This window comes from Tachysurus vachellii, chromosome 5 (assembly GCF_030014155.1).
Source record: "Tachysurus vachellii isolate PV-2020 chromosome 5, HZAU_Pvac_v1, whole genome shotgun sequence".
NCBI classification, from domain to species: domain Eukaryota; kingdom Metazoa; phylum Chordata; class Actinopteri; order Siluriformes; family Bagridae; genus Tachysurus; species Tachysurus vachellii.
Window position 1 is genome coordinate 27,123,994 of NC_083464.1, and position 18,932 is coordinate 27,142,925.

Sequence of the window (18,932 nt, forward strand, 5' to 3'; positions counted from 1 at the left end):
GAAGCAGTGCTGGACCAAGACCAGGAAGATAGCAAATGACCTCAACCATCCAAACAACGGACTCTTCTCTGTGCTGTGTTTAGGGAAGCACTTCAGCTCCATGAAGGCAAACAGAGAGAATGAGGCCATACTTGTGCTCAAACAGGAGAATGCCTAGAGCTTGGATATCTTTAGGATTGTCTCACAACCTCAACTTAATCGAGCACTATCTATCACTCTTCCCCAAAGATTAACTGGAAATCATTCACAAATGATAATAATTATTATATATTATAGTTTATGCAGCATTTAATTATATAATGTGTGTTGTATATTCTTTAAATAAAGATGGAGAGATCTAAAAAAAAATCTACAGATCCGTCTCGCGGGCTGGCGACGTCCTTATAAATACAATAATCTGTCCATAATTTAATAGAAATATTTAGTGGGGAAAAAGTGAGTTTTTGGATTTTGCAGGTGGCTTTGATTGTGGTCTAATATTACAGCATGTCTAGATTCATTCGTGATCAGCTAAGAAATCACTGTCAAAGAGGTTGCTTGTGTTATAATGACAGCTAATTAAACAAGTTACACAGGAATATCATTTGATTTTTTCAAGAAAAGGAGCACAAACAACTTAAACTGGGAGGAAAAATCAAGTAAACACATGAGGTGTATGTGGTAGTCATTGAGTTTCATCACTATGCTCTTTTTTCAGTATCCCAAGATTTAAATAACATAAAAAATTAGACCTGGAAAAAAAAAACCCTAGAATAAGAAAGTTTCTTCTGAAATTCTCCTTGAGTCTGTCATATTCTTGTAATTCTGTTCTATTCAAACCACAATTTAAATCTAATAGGCGCATTAAATATGGCGGATCAATCCCATAATGCAACGCGGTGTCCTATTTATTATTAGTGTTCCTATTATCCTATTATTAGTGTTTTATGACCATAACGTTAAGACAATGTATTATGTATGTTTACAAGTTTTGTTTTTTTTATCGTTTTAGAAATACGTACAAATATGATTTCTTTGGATAATGTGCAGTAAAATACAATAATATGTCACAATAACATGTTTACATGCTGTTTGTTTACAGAAGTCAGAAACTTTTTTACAGGCTTGTTCAAGTATAATGACATTTATATTAAAGGCTCGTATATCAATGTCATTATCATCGTCACACGACCTTTTTTTTTTTATAACGGATGATGTTTCTGAACCTGACCGGAAGTTGTTTAGTGCTTTTTTTTTTATTATTTTCCACCCGTTTTCTGGCACATGCGTTTGGATTGGTTAATAGGTCATACAAGCAGCGCTCTGATTGGACGATAAAAGACTATAATAAACTTATCGAGGTGCTAGGATGTATTTTCTGCTTAGTTGAAATACTTACAAGTAACTTGGAAACTGCAAAACATTAGTTTTTCACTGTTGGCTAGAAATAAAGCAATAAAAAAAGTATCTTTCAGCATCATTTCACTTTCTGATTGACTGTAAATCTGTGTCCCAAATGTGTAATGCTGGTGATTTGATATTTAACTCACAATCAAATGTCTTTAACGTGGCAGATGTGGGTTAGAATTTAAATGTTAAATAAAAATGTCACTTTTTTTTACCATCATCCATACTATATTAGTCCCCAGGTGTGTTTTCGCTTGCTGTGTTATTCCAAGTGTAGCCCACAGTTTCGGTTTCTGATGAAATTTTTTTTTTTTTACATGAAAATCTCCAATAGGCAGCTTGTGTAAATTAAACCATAACTTCCAGATAATTAAAAATCAGTACAAAAAAAAACCTCTCCTAGGTGTGGTACTTTATTAAACGCGTTGAGAAATTGTAGATGCTGTTAATAAATGTCTGTTTTGCATGTCTACCAAACACTACACCGATTTATTTTTAATTTTTATTTTTTAATGCCAACAATTATTTTTTTTTACATTTTATAGTAAGAAATTTCTCGTTTTGTGTTGTCTCGCCAGCGCCATCTAGTGGGTGGTCGTGTGATTGCGTCTTCCAGCTTAACCAATCGTTCTGCAGAAGGAGGGATTAGTTGGAATAGCGGTGGTGTAAAAAAAAAAAAAAAAAAAAGCAACAGTGAGGGTTATTTGGTGTAGGATTCCTCTTCCTGGCTGTAATAATAGTCCTTTCCCGCGAAATGAGCTGAGCGTTTCCGTGTGAGAGCGAGAGCGAGAGCGAGAGCAAGGTGTGATCGAAAGCTCCTGGAGCAACATGGCTGCTGTTTACTCGGAGAAACAGACCAGGTTACGAAGAAACGTTACGAACGTGTCGTTGGAACATGTTAAAGGCTCGTCTCCGGAGAACAGAGCAGATTTAGCGAGCTGTGATGGAGACATAAGTGTAAAAAGCAGCAGTCCTGCACCGGAGGAGGCCCGAGATCATGTACAAGTTGCGGCATTGAACGCTGCAGTTCCTCAGATCAGGATAAAAGAAGAACCTGTCGAAGAACCTGACTACATGACCGTCCGTGTGGACGATGTCGGGGTGGGAAACTGGGAGCAGCCCGGAAGAGAAGCAGATTACTCGGGCAGAGGTGAATGTACTGATGGTAAGTGGCTTGTCTTATGAATACCAACAAAGCAGAGGGCCAGTGAACACAGCACGGCGCACGAGCGCCTCTGTCTGTGACCTGCCTCGAGCTTTGTGCGTTAAACACAGTGTAGTTTAATGTGTACGTTTCATCTAAATATACCGAACCTTACTGACTTATAACGAATGATTAAACCGGAGGTCACGTGGAAAGATCGACGGTCGGTTATAAAATAAAAAAATAAATTCTCAAATAAAGTCTGGTTTAAAACACATGTAGGTACATTTAGCTTTCTTTCTCTCTTTATTTATTTATTTATTTATTTATTTATTTATTTTTAAGAATTAAACACAGACAAGACGCGTCACCGGTTTGCGTTCACGTTTCGTGTCGGCTATCTGGCGTTTAACCGAATGTGATGGTCACGTGGGTTAAGTGTACCGCAGTGCAGTATGGGAAGTGTAGTTTTATGTAGCCCGGACGGGTGGCGCGCGCACGCACTGTGTAAGAGGGTACGTTTGCCTCTAGGCAAGTTGACTCAACAGAGGTAGTTAAAAAAAAAAGTTAAATGCAAAGGTGTGTGTGTGTTAATGCTGTCTTTACTCCAATTCGTTACTGTTTCCATAGCAACAATAAAAGCACAGGGACTTCCAGATGCTTCCACATAATATAAGACTTATAATAAATAGATTGAAATCATGCTTAATAGAAACATATAATTGTTATGTTGACGTTTGTTAAGAGAGATTTTTTCTTTTATTTTTGTAAGTGCTTTGCTTTGTGGATGTGGTGGCTTAGTGGTCAAGGTGTTGGACGTCTGCTCTGAAGGTGTGACTATAGAATGACTATTTATTGCAGCTGTAATGTAAACGAGAACAGGAACTAACTTCTCGTTAAATCTAACAATAAACTTTCTCTAACAAATTCAGCATCGTGATTGATGGCAAATCGCCGTGGAATAAGTGTTGTAACACTGACAATAGTGTTATCCCTTACATTTGACATACTTTTATTATCACTTAGTTTGTTGTTAGGTTATTTATTTACATATCATTAAACAAATCGGTAGCACTTAAAAATAGTGTTTTCAGCAAGGGGTTTGATTCTTTTCCCTTTCTTCATGAAACAGGACGCTTTCTGAACTGCCATTTTTATTTTTTTATATTTTTCTGTTTTTAGGAGATTGGCCATTTTGCTGTGAAGAAAAGAGCACTGCATCTGGAAACAAGGAGGGATACACAGAGCATCGACGGGAGCACACTCACGACGGCCCCATAGTCTGTCTGGACACTGACTCCCAGTGGGACAACCTGCTTGTCTCCACTGACGGAGGTCATCAAACCTTGTGCTGTGCACTGTGCGGTTGCAAATTTTCAAACTCAAGAGAGTTTTTTACTCACCAGCTGAAACACCGTAATGATATCATTAAACAGGAATCCATTTTAGAGACTGGGGAGGGTTTATCAAAACAGAAAGTCTTTGAGTGCAATGACTGTGGTAAGACATATTCATCAATTGGCCAATGCCTTAATCATCAGCGTTCACACAAACAGGCCTCAAAATCGGTTTTTCATCAGTTAGCCCATTTGAAGAAAAAGTCTTTCCAGTGTCCCACCTGTGGCCGCTCTTACTCTCGCGCGTCAGCTCTTGATGCACATCGTCGTTGCCATGAGGAGAAGCTGTTTAAGTCAAAAAACAGTGAAGGGGAGAAATACGTCGCTGATGAGGTTTCAGTTAAAACAGAGGACGCTGCTGACACAAGTTCTGAACAGTTAGAAGAGTCTCAGAAAAAACTTTTTGAGTGCTTGGACTGCGGGAAATCGTTTCGCACTATGTGTGGCCTCGGGACACACCAGAGATTCTCTGTCAACTGTTCAAGCACTACAGTTAAGGTGCGTGTAAAGCGTTCGTTCGACTGCACCGAATGTGGGAAGACTTTTCACCGTCCCATGGCAATGGCATGTCATCAGCGTTGGCATAAAAGACGAGAGCAGCTACACGGTAACGAGCAACCGTTTCAGTGCAAGGAATGTGGCAAGGTTTTTACTTCCTTAACATTCTACAATAAACACCAGAGATTGGCTCATAGTCAAGAAACGCCAGCCAAGAGTTTCCTTCACCAAGTCTTTCAGCTCCAGAAGAAAGCTTTCGAATGTCAGGAATGTGGTCGGCGATTTTCTCGCGCTTCTGCACTGCAGTCACATCAGCTCTGTCACACCGATGTTTTTGGTGACATCATGGAGGGAAGTTCTCAAAAGTCTTCTACGGAACCAAAAGTCGAGTCATACGAGGACGAGGTGTCTCCGTTTGCCGAAGCTTCAGCGTATTCGGAAAACGACGTTTTGGTGAAAGAATTAAGACATGATGGAACATTTAGCACAAAAGTTTATAAAGCAGACAACAATTTTAAACCCGTCATCATAGAAGCCTCTGATAGTCTTAGGCGTGACCATGGCTCTCAGCAAAACTCGGATCTTGAGCTGGTCTGTGAATCAGACCAAGAAGAAAAAGACTTTAGCTTGAACTTATCCAAAGAAACTGTACTGTCTTCTCCGAGCTCAGATCCGGAGATGGATGTAAACGTAGTACAGATAGACAATGTGAATTTCGGCGAGGGATTAGGAGAACCAGAAATGGACCAAAGCTCTTCACAAGAGGCTAAGAAGTATGAATGTTTGGAATGTAACCGGACGTTTGATAAGGCCGTTTCCTTGCGCTGTCACATGCTATGGCACAGTGGAGGAATGGGGAAAAAGTCACGCTACCGTAGAAAAATGCACATAGCAAATCCAATCAGGAAAGCTTCGATTACATGTGAGACTTGTGGCCATGAAAGTTTCACCAAGGCTTCTCACTACGTTCATCTGGGAAAACACGAAGACAGAAAACCCTACAAGTCCATAATGTATCAGCTTGCAAATCTGCAGAAAAACAGCTTCAAGTGTGACATATGTAACATGCATTTTTCTCGCCTCTCTGCTCTGCAGTCTCATCAGCAGCATCACAACAAAAGGAAAAAACCATATGAATGCTCACAGTGTGACAAAAGCTATTCCAACCTCAGTACTCTTTACAGCCATCAGAAAGTTTGCAGCGGTAAGGAAGCCCTTACCGCCAATTCTTCCAGCGATAAAGACAATAAGAAGGAGCAGTTTAATCCAAGTAAGACACTATTGGGGCCCAAAGTTCATCATTGTAAAAAATGTGGGAAAGGATTCTGGTCTATGGGAGCCTTCTATCATCATAAACAGTATCATCCACAATGTGGAGATATTAACACTAGCAGCTCAGAAGCCAAACTCAAATCTGAAAACGGACACGTAAGACGCAAGAGACGGGGTCGTAAGAGAATTATGATGAACAGTCACAATCGTAAACCTTGCGTAATGCCCGATCGCGTCAAATCGAGGTTGTATAAATGTGACGTTTGCGATAAATCGTATCGTGTTATAGGCTGTTTTCTTAAACATAAGCTGATCCACCAAAACCAAGCTGCAGTAAAATCATTTGACGATCAGGTTAAACAGTTGCAAAAGAACATGTATAGCTGTCCTGACTGTGGGAAAAACTTCTCCCGTGCCATGGCACTTCAGTTCCACATGAGAAGCCATGGCTATGAAACAGGCCTTCCGGTGGAAACGAATCAGTCCAACAAGTCCGACGGACCCCAGTGCCCGATCTGCCACGCTGTTTTCAATTGCGAGTCGTCGTTAGAAATTCATCAAAAACGCTGCTTAAAAGCAAAAGGCGAAAGTAAAGAAACGTGTCAAGAAGTGGAATTGGACAAGCTCGGCCTCCCCAAAGACACGTCTGAAAAAGTGAAATATGCATGCGATGACTGTGACAAAAGCTTTTCGGCTGTAGGTGCACTTAATTTTCATAAAAAAATTCACCGTAAAGCTCCCAGTTCCATGGAGTCTCAGTTTGAATGTGTAAATGCTTCCCCTAGCAAACCTGAAGAATCAACAACCAGGGCTCCGTTTTATTGTACAGAATGCGGAAGGAAATTTTCTACAAATTCTGCCCTCGGAACACACCGGAGATGGCATAAAGACAAGAAATTGGCCAGGTTTATATTAAAGAGTAGTAAAATGTCAAGGAAGAATATGGAGAACGGTCCGTTTTTGTGTAACTTGTGTGGAAAGGGATTCTTCTATCTATGCGTTCTCCGTCGGCATCAGAAATATCATCCACCGATAGTGGCCCGGGCTGACCCCGAGCAAAATCATCTCAGCAGTGCTTCTAAAAAGAGCAGGTTAGATTGCCCTGACTGTGATGCATCTTTCTTTAGTGGATCTCTCTTAGCAGCCCACTTTGCCTTCCATCATGCCAAGCCACCTGATGCTGAAACTAAGCAACAGGTGTCAGCTCAACCTGTCATACTCCTCGCAAATCCACCCAAAGCTATAACGTCGGCTGGCGGAGGAGACAAGCCGAAAATAAAATACCACTGCGTCCAGTGTAACAAGAAATTTGTAAATGCTAGAGGTCTTCGAGCGCACAAATGGCAAAAACACAGGAGGACCAGAGGACGACCACCCGCGAGCATGAATGAAGAGTTTAAACCCTTTCCTTGCTCACATTGTGAGAAGCGCTATGGATCTCACGGAGCCCTACAGAACCATCAGCGCTCCTGCAACGCAAACAACGGAAGTCTGAAACAGCCACACCAACCAGACGTAGAAGAAGAGCAACCATTACAGCATAAGCCTTTAGAGTCGAAGTGTCTCTTCAAATGTCATAAATGTGGTAAAGCGTTTCCCAGCGAGAAACAACTGGATGCTCATAAAGAGGCAGCAAAGACACGCCCTCACTGCTGTGCTCTGTGTTGTCGAGGCTATTGGACTGAATCTCAGCTACAGCAGCATCTCATTTGGCACGACGAAGTACGGCAACGTCTCCCGACCGAACTTCGTTACAGGCTTAACAACTCCGTAGTGTCGGGATCTTCAACTAAAGGTCTTCAGGTCCCAAGCACAAACTGTGTATCCGCAGCAAAACAACCTTCAACTGAAACAAATTTGAATGTGGGCAGAAATTACAAATGTCACCAGTGCAACAAAATGTTTCTTTCCCCACATGCACTCGAGGTGCACCAGACTCTCCACAAGGGTGTGGAGCCTTATCGGTGTTCTCTTTGTCCAAAGACATTTACTGAGATCAAAGATCTCATTGATCATCACCAAGAGTGTTTGGGTGATAAAGAAATAACAGCCCCAGCTTTACCAGCTGCTTCTCAAGATACAGAGAGCCTGACATGCATCGAGTGTGGGATTTCTTTCAATCAAGAAACAGACTTGCACCAGCATTACATTGATCACGCACGTGGAGAGTTCTGAAAGCTGCGCGTCAATACGCCCGAGGTAGTCGGATTACAAATTTCCTTTATTCCGCTTCGATATGTTTAACTACTGTAGTTCTAGCGTGTGCAAATGAAGTGGCTCCATTAAACTCTACCATTATATTCTAGCCTGTTTTTGCTGCACTTAAAACAATAGTCGACTCGCTGCTGAATTTTTACAGATGTTCAGATTTCAGCAAAGAAGTGAAGAATAATAGTTGTAATCAAGCATCGGTGATCATTTAATGTTAAATTTGAAAGTAAAAGAAGCCTGTTATACAGATGAAGCCTGTCTTGTAAATGTTCAAATGCTGTTGCTTACGTTAGTTATTCAGCAATTGTGATATTAAATAAAAAATAGAGACATTATACATCCAAAGTCTAGTCTATGATGATTTCTTTTTGTAAAGCTTGTGGCATTTTAACTGAAATTAAGGTGTTAACGGCAATGCTTGGAATTAACATATGGAATGTGCATTTCTTTAGTCTGGTGAGTCTGTCTCCCTAGTGGTGTCCTACCTTGTGTGTGTGTCTCTCTCTCTCTCTCTCTCTCTCTCTCTCTCTCTCTCTCTCTCTCTCTCTCTCTCTCTCTCTCTCTATCTATATATCTATATATATATGTGTGTGTCTCTCTCTCTCTCTCTCTCTCTCTCTCTCTCTCTCTCTCTCTCTCTCTCTCTCTATATATATATATATGAGAGAGAGAGATATAGATAGATAGATATATATAGATATATATATAGAGATATATATATATATATATATATAGAGATATATATATATATATATATATATATATATAGATATATATATATATAGATATATATAGATATAGATATATATAGATATATAATTATATATTTTTTTTTAACTATTTTTTTTTTCTTAAGGTTGTGCATATCAATTTGGCTGTTTTGGATTTCAATCACCAAGGTAAATGTTAAAGAACAAAAGATTTTTGTGAAATTTAATACAACTTCCTGAAGCTGAGAACCAAGAAATGCATGTCAGAGGAACATAAAATCGTACCCACAGATCATGTTTTTTGACATCGACTGACTTAACAGACAATTTGTTCTCTTTGGGCAGACTGTTAACCAGTAATTTTACACTGAACTGCTTTGAGGTGTAGCTGCACCACTGTTCTGGATGTTTTTCCTGATGCTTTCCAGTACTCAAGTCCATTCATGTAGAAATGTTTATCAGGCAAAAAAAAATGTGTGCCATGGGGATTGAAGAAAACTTTCTCACACACATAAATTACACAAATACCCCATTCATCCACAGGATCTGGTGCCACAAAGGAGACTGACACTCCAGCAAAACTTGTATTTATGTTGAGTACACACATACCACATTCAAATCCCTGAAATCTTTGGGTCCCACATTGAGTATATATACTTTTTTGGCCATGTGCATGCACTGGTGGTCTTGTCGCTTAATGTATATAATACTTTGGTTTTGCCAGCTTTTATGTTTTGATCTTCCTCCACAAGATTACTCAAAATTTTGATATGATTTATTTTAATTTAACGTTCAGTGGATATATATATAATTCATCATGTTTTGACCCCTTTTTAGGAAATAGAAAATTTGGCAGAACTTTCAGGTTTCGTGTATCAAGGGGACTGCTCATGGGAATTTACCAGGTGAACCATAAATTTGGAGCAACAACTTTTTTTTTTTTTTAAGCTTTTGTAGCTTTTTTTTCTCTCCCAGATGCTGTAAACAGTTTGCATTTGTTCTGTGTAGTAGCATATGCTCACAGTGTTCCTTCTCACAGACAGTTATTTTCCAATAGCTATGTTTCATGACCTTTCCTACTCTGGGGTAAAAATCTGAGTACATACCCAAGTCATGTGTTTACTGATTATGCCTTAAAGCTTGAACTTTATTTGTTTCAAAATGCTTTTAAATTATTCATTGCATAGTCATTTTTATACATTGGATTCTGTGAATTAGCATTAAAATGAATGTAGATATGACTGCAATTCACATATAGTATCTTTTCATAAAGTGATTACCTGTATGTATTTAGACCTGTTTTTCCCCCCTGCCTTTCACAATGTTTCCCCCCTGCCTTTCACACTGCCTTTTTCCCCCCTGCCTTTCACAATGTTGAATGACATTAGAATAGCCATCTCTTACAGAGACACAAATGATGTGCAAGTTGTCTTTGTTGGAAAGGAATTCTATTGTAGTGTATTTAAAAACATGAAATGATTGTATGGAAATGAGTGAATAAATCTGTGAATAGTCTACTTGTTTTATGGCACACACTTTCACATGAAAGCAAACATTAGGTTATAGTATGAATGACATTTTAAAATGTTTCATGTTTACTACAACTGAATATTGAAATGGGGATTGAGCGTTTGATTCTGCTGCATTTGAGTGTGTGTGGGGATCTCTAAATTGTGTGTGTGTGTGAGATATTGTGTGTGTGTGTGTGTGAGAGAGATATTGTGTGTGTGTGTGTGTGTGTGTGTGAGATATTGTGTGTGTGTGTGTGTGTGTGTGTGTGTGTGTGTGTGAGAGATATTGTGTGTGTGAGAGATATTGTGTGTGTGTGAGATATTGTGTGTGTGTGTGTGAGATATTGTGTGTGTGTGTGTGAGAGAGAGATATTGTGTGTGTGTGTGTGTGTGAGAGAGATATTGTGTGTGTGTGAGATATTGTGTGTGTGTGAGAGAGATATTGTGTGTGTGTGTGTGTGAGAGATATTGTGTGTGTGAGATATTGTGTTTGTGTGTGTGTGAGAGATTGTTTGTGTGTGTGAGAGAGAGAGATTGTGTGTGTGTGTGAGATTTTGTGTGTGAGAGATTGTGTCCTGTGATGGACTGGCAGCCTGTCCAGGGTGTACCCTGCCTTGTGCCCCGAGTCCCCTGGGATAGACTCCAGGTTTCCTGCAACCCAGTCAGATAGATGGATAATATATGTTAATGGAAAAAATAATTCACTTCAATGTAGTTTACTAATTTGTTTAAATAACTGTATCTCCTCAATTCCTCTTCTCCCCTCCAGTACTGATCAGCATGTAATACCAGTACTGCAGACAGTAGTTTACACACTGTGACTTATTCAATGTCCACAAAGAAAATCATACACAGAGACCAAAAGTATCTGGACACATGATCATAACACCCATATGTGGGTCTTCCCCAAAAAAGCTCACAATTGTGATTTTTATATTAAAACTTTTATACTTTTTTATACTTTCTATTAAAAAATATTTTATTCACTGCAGTTAAACCTGTTCCAGCATGATAGTGCCCTTGTGCATAATGCGAGGTTCACAACGACATCATGTACCAAGGTTGGTATGGAAGAACTTCAGTGGCCTGCACAGAAACCTGACCTCAAATTCACTGAACATCTTCAAAATGAATTGGAATGCCTACTGCACACCAAGCCCTATAGCCTGACATGAGTACCTAAGCTTACTTATACTTATAATGTATGTTGGCTAGTGTAAGGGAAATCCAACCAAGTATATCCATCTCTGGAAAGTTCTAGTCCAACCGTCAATAAGTCTTTCAGTAACCAAATAAAAACTAGAGCAAATTTCACACAAATCACTTTAAAAGTGCATTCTCATCCAGATGTCTGATTAACCTTATGAAATCTCTCAGATCAGCCAATCGTGAGAAGGTAAGAAGTTACCAGTGTGATACATGTGAAGACTCATTCCTGTTATTTATGGAGCACACGCACAAGCATAATCACTCCTGGTGCCAAAGGTGCACCAAGAAAAGTGCAATTTCTAAATGTTACATAGTCATCATAATATTTCTTTCATTATCCATCTGAATAGAGTTTGTTACTACTGCAATAAACTTGCAGCTTACTGGTACTTGTTAGTTATTTGTATTAATTTTAGAAAGATACTGTTTTGCCTGCTAGTGAAATGATTCAGACACATTTTAATGATGAATCTTTCGATTTTTCTGAAAAGATGAAAAGTTTTCATTTCCACACAAAAAGTACCCTAGAAAGTAGTAGAAGAAGAAGAAGAAGAAGATATATAAAATATCATTATAAAAAAACGTGACATCTCCTCCTCTGCCAGTTAGAAAAAGATGATGTATATAACTGTATCCAGGAGGACTGGCTTAATTTAATGCTACATTTTCATTTGTTTTAATCCACATTTACACATTTTAACATGTCCCATTGTCTCAAAGCAGCTTTACAGAAATATGGAAACAGAAGAGAGAGAAAAAGAAATAAATATATAATAATAACAAGAAGAAGAAAAAATAAGTATAAAATAAATGAATATATACACTTAAAGTTTAATATTAATTTTAAAAAAAGATTAACTTAAAATTGTAAATACTATATATCTATCCTATTTAACAGACCTAGATTCAGTATTTGTTTAGCACAGTCTCAATGTTGTGGAACCTGAGTGACAATTCATTGCAGAAAGCAGGATGTAAGCTTAACCTGTTTGTCTGCTCCCTGGACTTGGCTCTGGATTGTTACTGATTAACAAGGACTGCTCTGAGACTACGAGATATGCTGCAAGAAAGGAAACCAGCACCTTAATAAATGGGTTGGATACCAGTCATTTTGCATTTTTCTTGCCATTTTCACTTCTGGTATGCTAATTAAAGAACTACAACTGTCTTTACTGTATATAAATATAAGTTTTCCTATAGCCCTTTGGAGCAAATATTATAAATCTGGTCACATCACATCAAACATTCCAATAGTGATGAAGAGGATGTACTAATAGAACACAGAGAACCATAATAATCAAGTAAACCTTGGATTTAGGATTAGAATATTGAGAATAACTGGTTTCTAATAAGATCTCTTAAAGTTAATATTGAGATGAATTATTATTTGCTTGATAAATTATTTATAAACATATAAAAAGTATGGTCTATACTTTTTATACTCTAATGGTCTAATCTATTTTATTTATAGTTTTGATTTGTTGCTGCTCTTGCAGTCAAAATGTAAGTCAGCATAGGTACCTAAGACTTAGCAGTGCCACATGATTCCAGTTTTCGTATTCAAAATTCAGTTGTGCATGGATTGACATTACAAATTGGATTATTAACTATTTCAGTATTTACATGATGTAGAAAATGCATTAATGCCATTATGCAAAATGACAAAATTGACCTAAACAGATCCACTCAGTCTGTGTTGACATGCACTCTACATATCCAAATGGGTTTCCTTCCACCTCTCAAAAATATGTGGAACAAGTGAAGCAATTGTAGTTGCCTTCCAAAAGATACCCAAGAGTAACTTATTTTTAAAAAAGTAATTACTTAATTGACATTTGTTGAGTTTCCGGTTTCCTCACCCGGTCCAAAGACATGCATGGTAGGTTGATTGGCATCTCTGGAAAATTGTCCGTATTTTTTGATTGCGTGAGTGAATGAGAGTGTGTGTGCCCTGTGATGGGTTGGCACTCCGTCCAGGGTGTATCCTGCCTTGATATAGGCACAGGCTCCCCGTGACCTGAGAATAGTTCGGATAAGCAGTAGAGAGTGAGTGAGTGAGTTGATTTATTTTCCTGCTTGATTTGTATAGAAATAAATATTTTCCATGGTTTTCCAAGGTTTGTGTATGCAGTTTATTTGAGTAGGCTATATTAAGCAGGCTCTGTGTGTGTAACCTTAAAGTAGTCAAGTGTTTTGACAGGTTCACTTGATAAGACAGTTTGAACAGTTGGTAGCTTTCAGATCAAGTATATTTTGCTATATTTTACGTGAGGTTTTAAGGGCAATGCTCCATGACATCACATGTAAATATTAACACACACACATATATAAACACACACACAATCGTCTGCCATGCACATTTTGTTTATAATTGTACCAGTGGCAATGAGGAACACTGTAATTGTTTTGCTGTTGGTGTTTATGCGTAAGTGGAAGATTTTTTTTATTTCTTACTGAAGAAACTCATCTGAAATTATATCTAGATTAGTTTGTCAGGTCCTAGAGGAATGATTTGAAACAATTATATTCCGTTAATGTCTGTTAAAATGTTTGTGAATTAGAACACAGTAAAGCCGATGATGATAAGATCATCGGGGGTTATGAATGTACTCCTCACTCCCAGCCCTGGCAAATTTATCTAACCTATGATGATGGAGAGCGCTGGTGCGGTGCATCCTTAATAAACAACAGATGGGCTGTGTCTGCTGCTCACTGTTACCTTCCGTAAGTAGCTCACAGCACATTTTCTATTTTCCCAAATAATGCAACACAATCATTTTAAAAAGCATTTACTATATTCGAAAAATTCCACCAAAGGGCTCATCGTCTTGCTCTTCACCTGGGAGAACACAATGTGTTCACTGACGAAGGCACAGAACAGAGAATTTGGGCTGAGAAGGCCATACCACATCCCGACTATAATGACAGAACATATGACAATGACTTCATGCTAATCAAACTGAGCCAGCCTGCAGTTTTTAACCAGTATGTGAACCCTATACCTCTGGCGTCCTCTTGTGCGGTGGCAGGGGAGGAGTGCCTGGTGTCTGGATGGGGAAATCAGATCAACACTGGAGGTAAGGCAACAATTATACAAAATAGACGTGGAGCTTTCAGATTGTGATAACCTTAGTAATCAAAAGCATTATCACGCAAATGAGGTTGAGGTTGAGTCTGGTACCTTTCAAGTTTTTTTCCTCATATCATCTCAGGGAGTTTTTCTTTGGCACCGTTGCCTGCAGCTTGCTCGTTAGTAACAGACATTTTAAATAAATAATAACTTAATTTTATACTTTAAAATTTTTATTCTGTTTCTATACTTATTTAAAGCTGCTTTGAGACAATATGAATTGATAAAAGTGCTCTACAAATAAATTGAATTGAATCGTATTTATGTGCTTGCCCTGCGATGGGTTGGCACTCCGTCCAGGGTGTATCCTGCCTTGATGCCCGATGACGCCTGAGATAGGCACAGGCTCCCCGTGACCCGAGGTAGTTCGGATAAGCGGTAGAAGATGAATGAATGAATGAATGAATCGAATTTATGTTCTTGCCCTGCGATGGGTTGGCACTCCGTCCGGGGTGTATCCTGCCTTGATGCCCGATGACGCCTGAGATAGGCACAGGCTCCCCGTGACCCGAGGTAGTTCAGATAAGCGGTAGAAAATGAATGAATGAATGAATGAATTTATGTTCTTTTGCTATATTCAATTCAATTCAATTCAAGTTTATTTGTATATCGCTTTTTACAGTTGACATTGTCTCAAAGCAGCTTTACAGAACATAAACATAGAACAAAGGTTAATATAAAGAAAAATATAAAGATTCATATAATACAAAATTCAAGATTAATATTAGATAGATTTAGTTCACAATGTGTATGTATTTATCCCTATACTGTAGATCAACTCATTAAATGGCGTTTCAAGCAGAATATCAATTTAGTGTCACTAACACTAACTGTGGAGAAATGTATAAAAATGTGAGAGGAACTCAGTCCTTACTAGAAAACTACTAGTTTGTTCATTTCAGTTTTCACTCATTAAAAACTGTTTCTGGTACATAGACAAAAACTGAATGAATGAATGAAAATGAAATGATATCTTTTCTAATCTTTTCCAGTGATTTATGCATCTGTACTGCAGTGCCTGAACGTGCCTGTACTCTCACACTCAAAATGCGTGGGGGCTTATGGTTCAAGAATCACTAATAACATGTTCTGTGCTGGGTACTTGGAAGGAGGCAAAGATTCATGTCAGGTGAAATCACAATAGATAGAGGAATTCCTGCATTTTAAAATAATTTATTTTGTTTTAATCCTCTTTAAGGTGTTCTGTTTTGTTATTTATTCAGTTTGCTAATTGCAAATGGATCTTGACCCATGATACCTATTGATTTAGGGGATAAAACAATTTATTTTAGATTAAAACATAATAAATTACCATCTGAATTAGTCATTTCATTTTAGAAAGTAATTTTTTAATTTATTAATTATTGGGCACACGAATGACAACAGAAAAGCATTTGTCCTGTTGTTAGAACTGTGGTTTTGAGTCTAAAAAGTCTAATTGCCTGTGTTCTCTAGTGAGAGATTGCATCTTTAGATTACTTTACAGAAGATGAATGAATAGATGAATAAAAATTAACTTATTAATCAATTAACAAGTTCATTCATTCATGCACCATATTCACATTGTTCAGTTAATTATCTCTTTTACTTGATTTTCCCCCAAAATGTATTCATTTGCTAATTCCCACCCACTAGGACAAGTAACATGTACCAACCAGAGAGGCTTTAGCACTTGAAGCTGGATACCACATCTTTCAGACATAGTGCTTCTGCCATCTTACTCATACATGAGTTTACACACCCACAATTGTCTAGTGTCACTGTGATTGTCAGGAGAGAGAGTCATGCTGTTATGTCATCCCTCCCGCTATGAGTGTTTGGCATTTATACTCAAAATTCTCACAGTTCTTTCTGTTGTGCCATTTGGGAGGCCAAAAGTTTAATTTTGAAAGAGTTGCTTCCAAGCTCTTTTGTGTCATCGCAAAAAATACATTCACTGCACTTAAACATTCATCTAAAGATTCATGTAATGCATTCCACTTATTTATTTATCTGGTCTCTTGTTCCAGGGTGACTCTGGTGGTCCGGTTGTATGCAGTGGAGAGCTGAAGGGAGTTGTATCCTGGGGCGATGGATGTGCTCTCCCTGGCTTACCTGGTGTTTATGCTGAAGTCTGTCGCTACATTGACTGGGTCAATACCATCATGGCAACCAACTAAGAGAGAAAATTCTGTTATGATACTTTGTTCTATGTAATAAATCTGATTACACTCAATAAATGACATTCATTCATGTTACACATTGTTTTACGCCCTTATTCATGCACTGACAAAATAATATCAGCAAAAGTGCGTAAATAACATCTCTACATATAGAAATCTGGTCAGGTAAAGTACTGTACACAGTGAGGTTTGTTCAAGCCCATTATGATTAATAATTAATATGCTCATAGAGAACAATCTATATTTTTGCATTTTCACTGCATAACTATTCAAATATCTGCAACCCTTTTGATTGTTTTTTTGATTGATTAAAATGTAGTTTTATGATATATTTATATTTTGTTATAAATTCAGTGTCCAATTACAAAATACAGCAGTAGTATGAAAAGAGTATGAAAAGGTAATTCCAGTACTCTAACACTTTATGGGAAATGAGACCACTCTGTAATGAAGGTATAAACTTATGTAGCAAGCAGCTCACTAATGCCCCCTTTCCACCAGAAAGAACCGGGTGCCAGTTCAGAGCTAGTGCTGGTGCTGGTTCGAGGTTCCACTGGCAAGCCTTCTAAGAACCAGTTTGCCTTTCCATGGGCTAGAGAGCCATCACAGAGCCAAGTCTTATGTCACTGTATACAATGTTATACTGCAACTTTAGCACAGCAGCGGCAAACACAAACACAACATCAACAATGGCGGATGTTGCTTTAATGTTAATGCTCATGGCTTTGTGAACCTACATTGGCATCCAAACGTGGCAAATCCTGATTTAAAATGATTTAAAAATTGCGCTAACCACATTCTATTTTGTCTTGTTGGTAACAGTAACCCCGTCCCCAGCCCCTGATGCAAGCGGTTCTTAAGTCTAGACTAGCAACGTTTTGGTGCTACTTTAGAACCACTTTTCCTGGTTTAGAGCCAGTGCTTTGGGTGTCGAAAAAGAAGGAACTGATTTTAAATTAGGCTCCGGCTCCGAACCAGCACTCAAATTGCCTCGGTGGAAAAGGGGCATAATAAGTTGTCTTACACCCACAAAAATACCCCTAATCAACTAAAAGGAAAATATATTAATACATTTGAGAAGACGCAAAGAACATAAGAATGCAATATTTATCCTTCCTAACGTTAAAAATTATAATTCTTGCTACTTACATTTCATCTTATTTTATACAACTATGTACAGTAATTGAGTGTTAAGGCTCTTGCTCAGGGACAGCTTTTTGGACCTGGGATTCCAATCAACACCTTACTCACATCCTTCCGATCAACAAATTTTAATAAAATGAGCAATTCTTGTAGCTTCTTGAAGACAGTGAAACAGGGTGAACTTTTTTCTACTGGAATTTTGGCTTGTATTTCAGAGCTGCCTTCAATCTAAAGATATATCAATACAACATTTACATACTCTATTCATACATGTAAATATTTGAAGGTTAAGCCCCATGTCAACAGATATCAACTTCTGTTTGCTTTCGATTTGATTATGTTACTAAAAGAACCTCACACCCCATTTCTCCATACCAATATTCTTTTTTTGTTTTGTTTTGTTTTTTTTGTTTTTTTGTATTTTTATGTTTTTATTTTTATTAATTTTTTTTTATTCTACTGTTTGGAACACTGTGTTAACACCAACAGTATACAGTATATTTCATGCTAGTAATTTGCCATAAAGGTACATTTAAAAATGTTTGTGTACAACAAGATGAACAGCCATTACATCCAGGTTGTATTCCTGTCTCATGCCCAATATTAGTAGGATATACTGTGGACACATTGAATACATTTTAACATTTTCCTTTTTACAAATAAATAAATATTTTTTTCTGTCTCTAGCGAAAAAGGGATCACCTGAAATCACCAGTTAATCGCAGCTTATTGTTCAACCTGCCACTTGTTCAACCTGCCACTTATTTTTCAATCTGCTCGATTTCTTCTACTTCTGCAAAGACAGTTAAAATAACTGTTCTAGATATATGCGTGTGAGATGCTAATGTGTCAATACTTGTCCTCAACCTCGATCAGAAGGTTACAAGATGATGCAATAATGGATTGTCCACGACATATATAGCTCAAATTCTCAGATTTATTCTAGCAAATCCACTTGAATCATGTTCAGTTTTAACAGTCTATTGCTGTTCAAACTTTCAGGGCTTATTATTGTTATTATTACAATTATTCATTCATTCATTTTCTACCGCTTATCCGAACTACCTCGGGACACGGGGAGCCTGTGCCTATCTCAGGCGTCATCGGTCATCAAGGCAGGATGCACCCTAGACGGAGTGCCAACCCATCTCAGGGCACA

General features: G+C 38.0%; 2 protein-coding genes across 4 annotated transcripts; both read left to right on the forward strand.

Moving 5' to 3' along the window:
- The first annotated feature begins 2,087 nt into the window (after positions 1-2,087).
- On the forward strand, positions 2,088-10,133 carry si:ch211-261d7.6 (zinc finger protein 845). Of its 3 annotated transcripts, XR_009648476.1 has the most exons (4): positions 2,088-2,551; positions 3,713-7,896; positions 8,765-8,807; positions 9,456-10,133. XR_009648476.1 is itself a non-coding variant. In XM_060870871.1 (3 exons), exons 1-2 carry the CDS (start codon positions 2,215-2,217, stop codon positions 7,870-7,872), a joined length of 4,497 nt encoding a protein of 1,498 aa, XP_060726854.1. In that variant the 5' UTR covers positions 2,088-2,214; the 3' UTR covers positions 7,873-7,896; positions 9,456-10,133. The 3 variants fall into 3 exon arrangements, 2 of the variants coding, with proteins under 2 accessions (XP_060726854.1, XP_060726853.1); XM_060870871.1 differs by lacking the exon at positions 8,765-8,807; XM_060870870.1 differs by lacking the exons at positions 8,765-8,807; positions 9,456-10,133 and having other exon boundaries at positions 3,713-8,253.
- Positions 10,134-13,618: 3,485 nt separating this feature from the next.
- LOC132846245 (trypsin-like) lies at positions 13,619-16,705 on the forward strand. The gene is made up of 5 exons (XM_060870872.1): positions 13,619-13,763; positions 13,900-14,062; positions 14,156-14,415; positions 15,461-15,597; positions 16,478-16,705. Exons 1-5 carry the CDS (start codon positions 13,691-13,693, stop codon positions 16,625-16,627), a joined length of 783 nt encoding a protein of 260 aa, XP_060726855.1. The 5' UTR covers positions 13,619-13,690; the 3' UTR covers positions 16,628-16,705.
- The last annotated feature ends 2,227 nt before the right edge of the window (positions 16,706-18,932 follow it).

What these genes read in the sequence shown, in the direction of transcription:
- LOC132846245 (XM_060870872.1), top strand. Translation starts at nt 13,691, where the DNA reads ATGCACATTTTGTTTATAATTGTACCAGTGGCAATGAGGAACACTGTA. An exon ending in AAATCAGATCAACACTGGAG is followed by an intron (nt 14,416 to 15,460) that starts GTAAGGCAACAA and finishes AATCTTTTCCAG; the next exon opens with TGATTTATGCATCTGTACTG. An exon ending in GAGGCAAAGATTCATGTCAG is followed by an intron (nt 15,598 to 16,477) that starts GTGAAATCACAA and finishes CTCTTGTTCCAG; the next exon opens with GGTGACTCTGGTGGTCCGGT.
- si:ch211-261d7.6 (XM_060870871.1), top strand. Translation starts at nt 2,215, where the DNA reads ATGGCTGCTGTTTACTCGGAGAAACAGACCAGGTTACGAAGAAACGTT. An exon ending in CAGAGGTGAATGTACTGATG is followed by an intron (nt 2,552 to 3,712) that starts GTAAGTGGCTTG and finishes TTCTGTTTTTAG; the next exon opens with GAGATTGGCCATTTTGCTGT.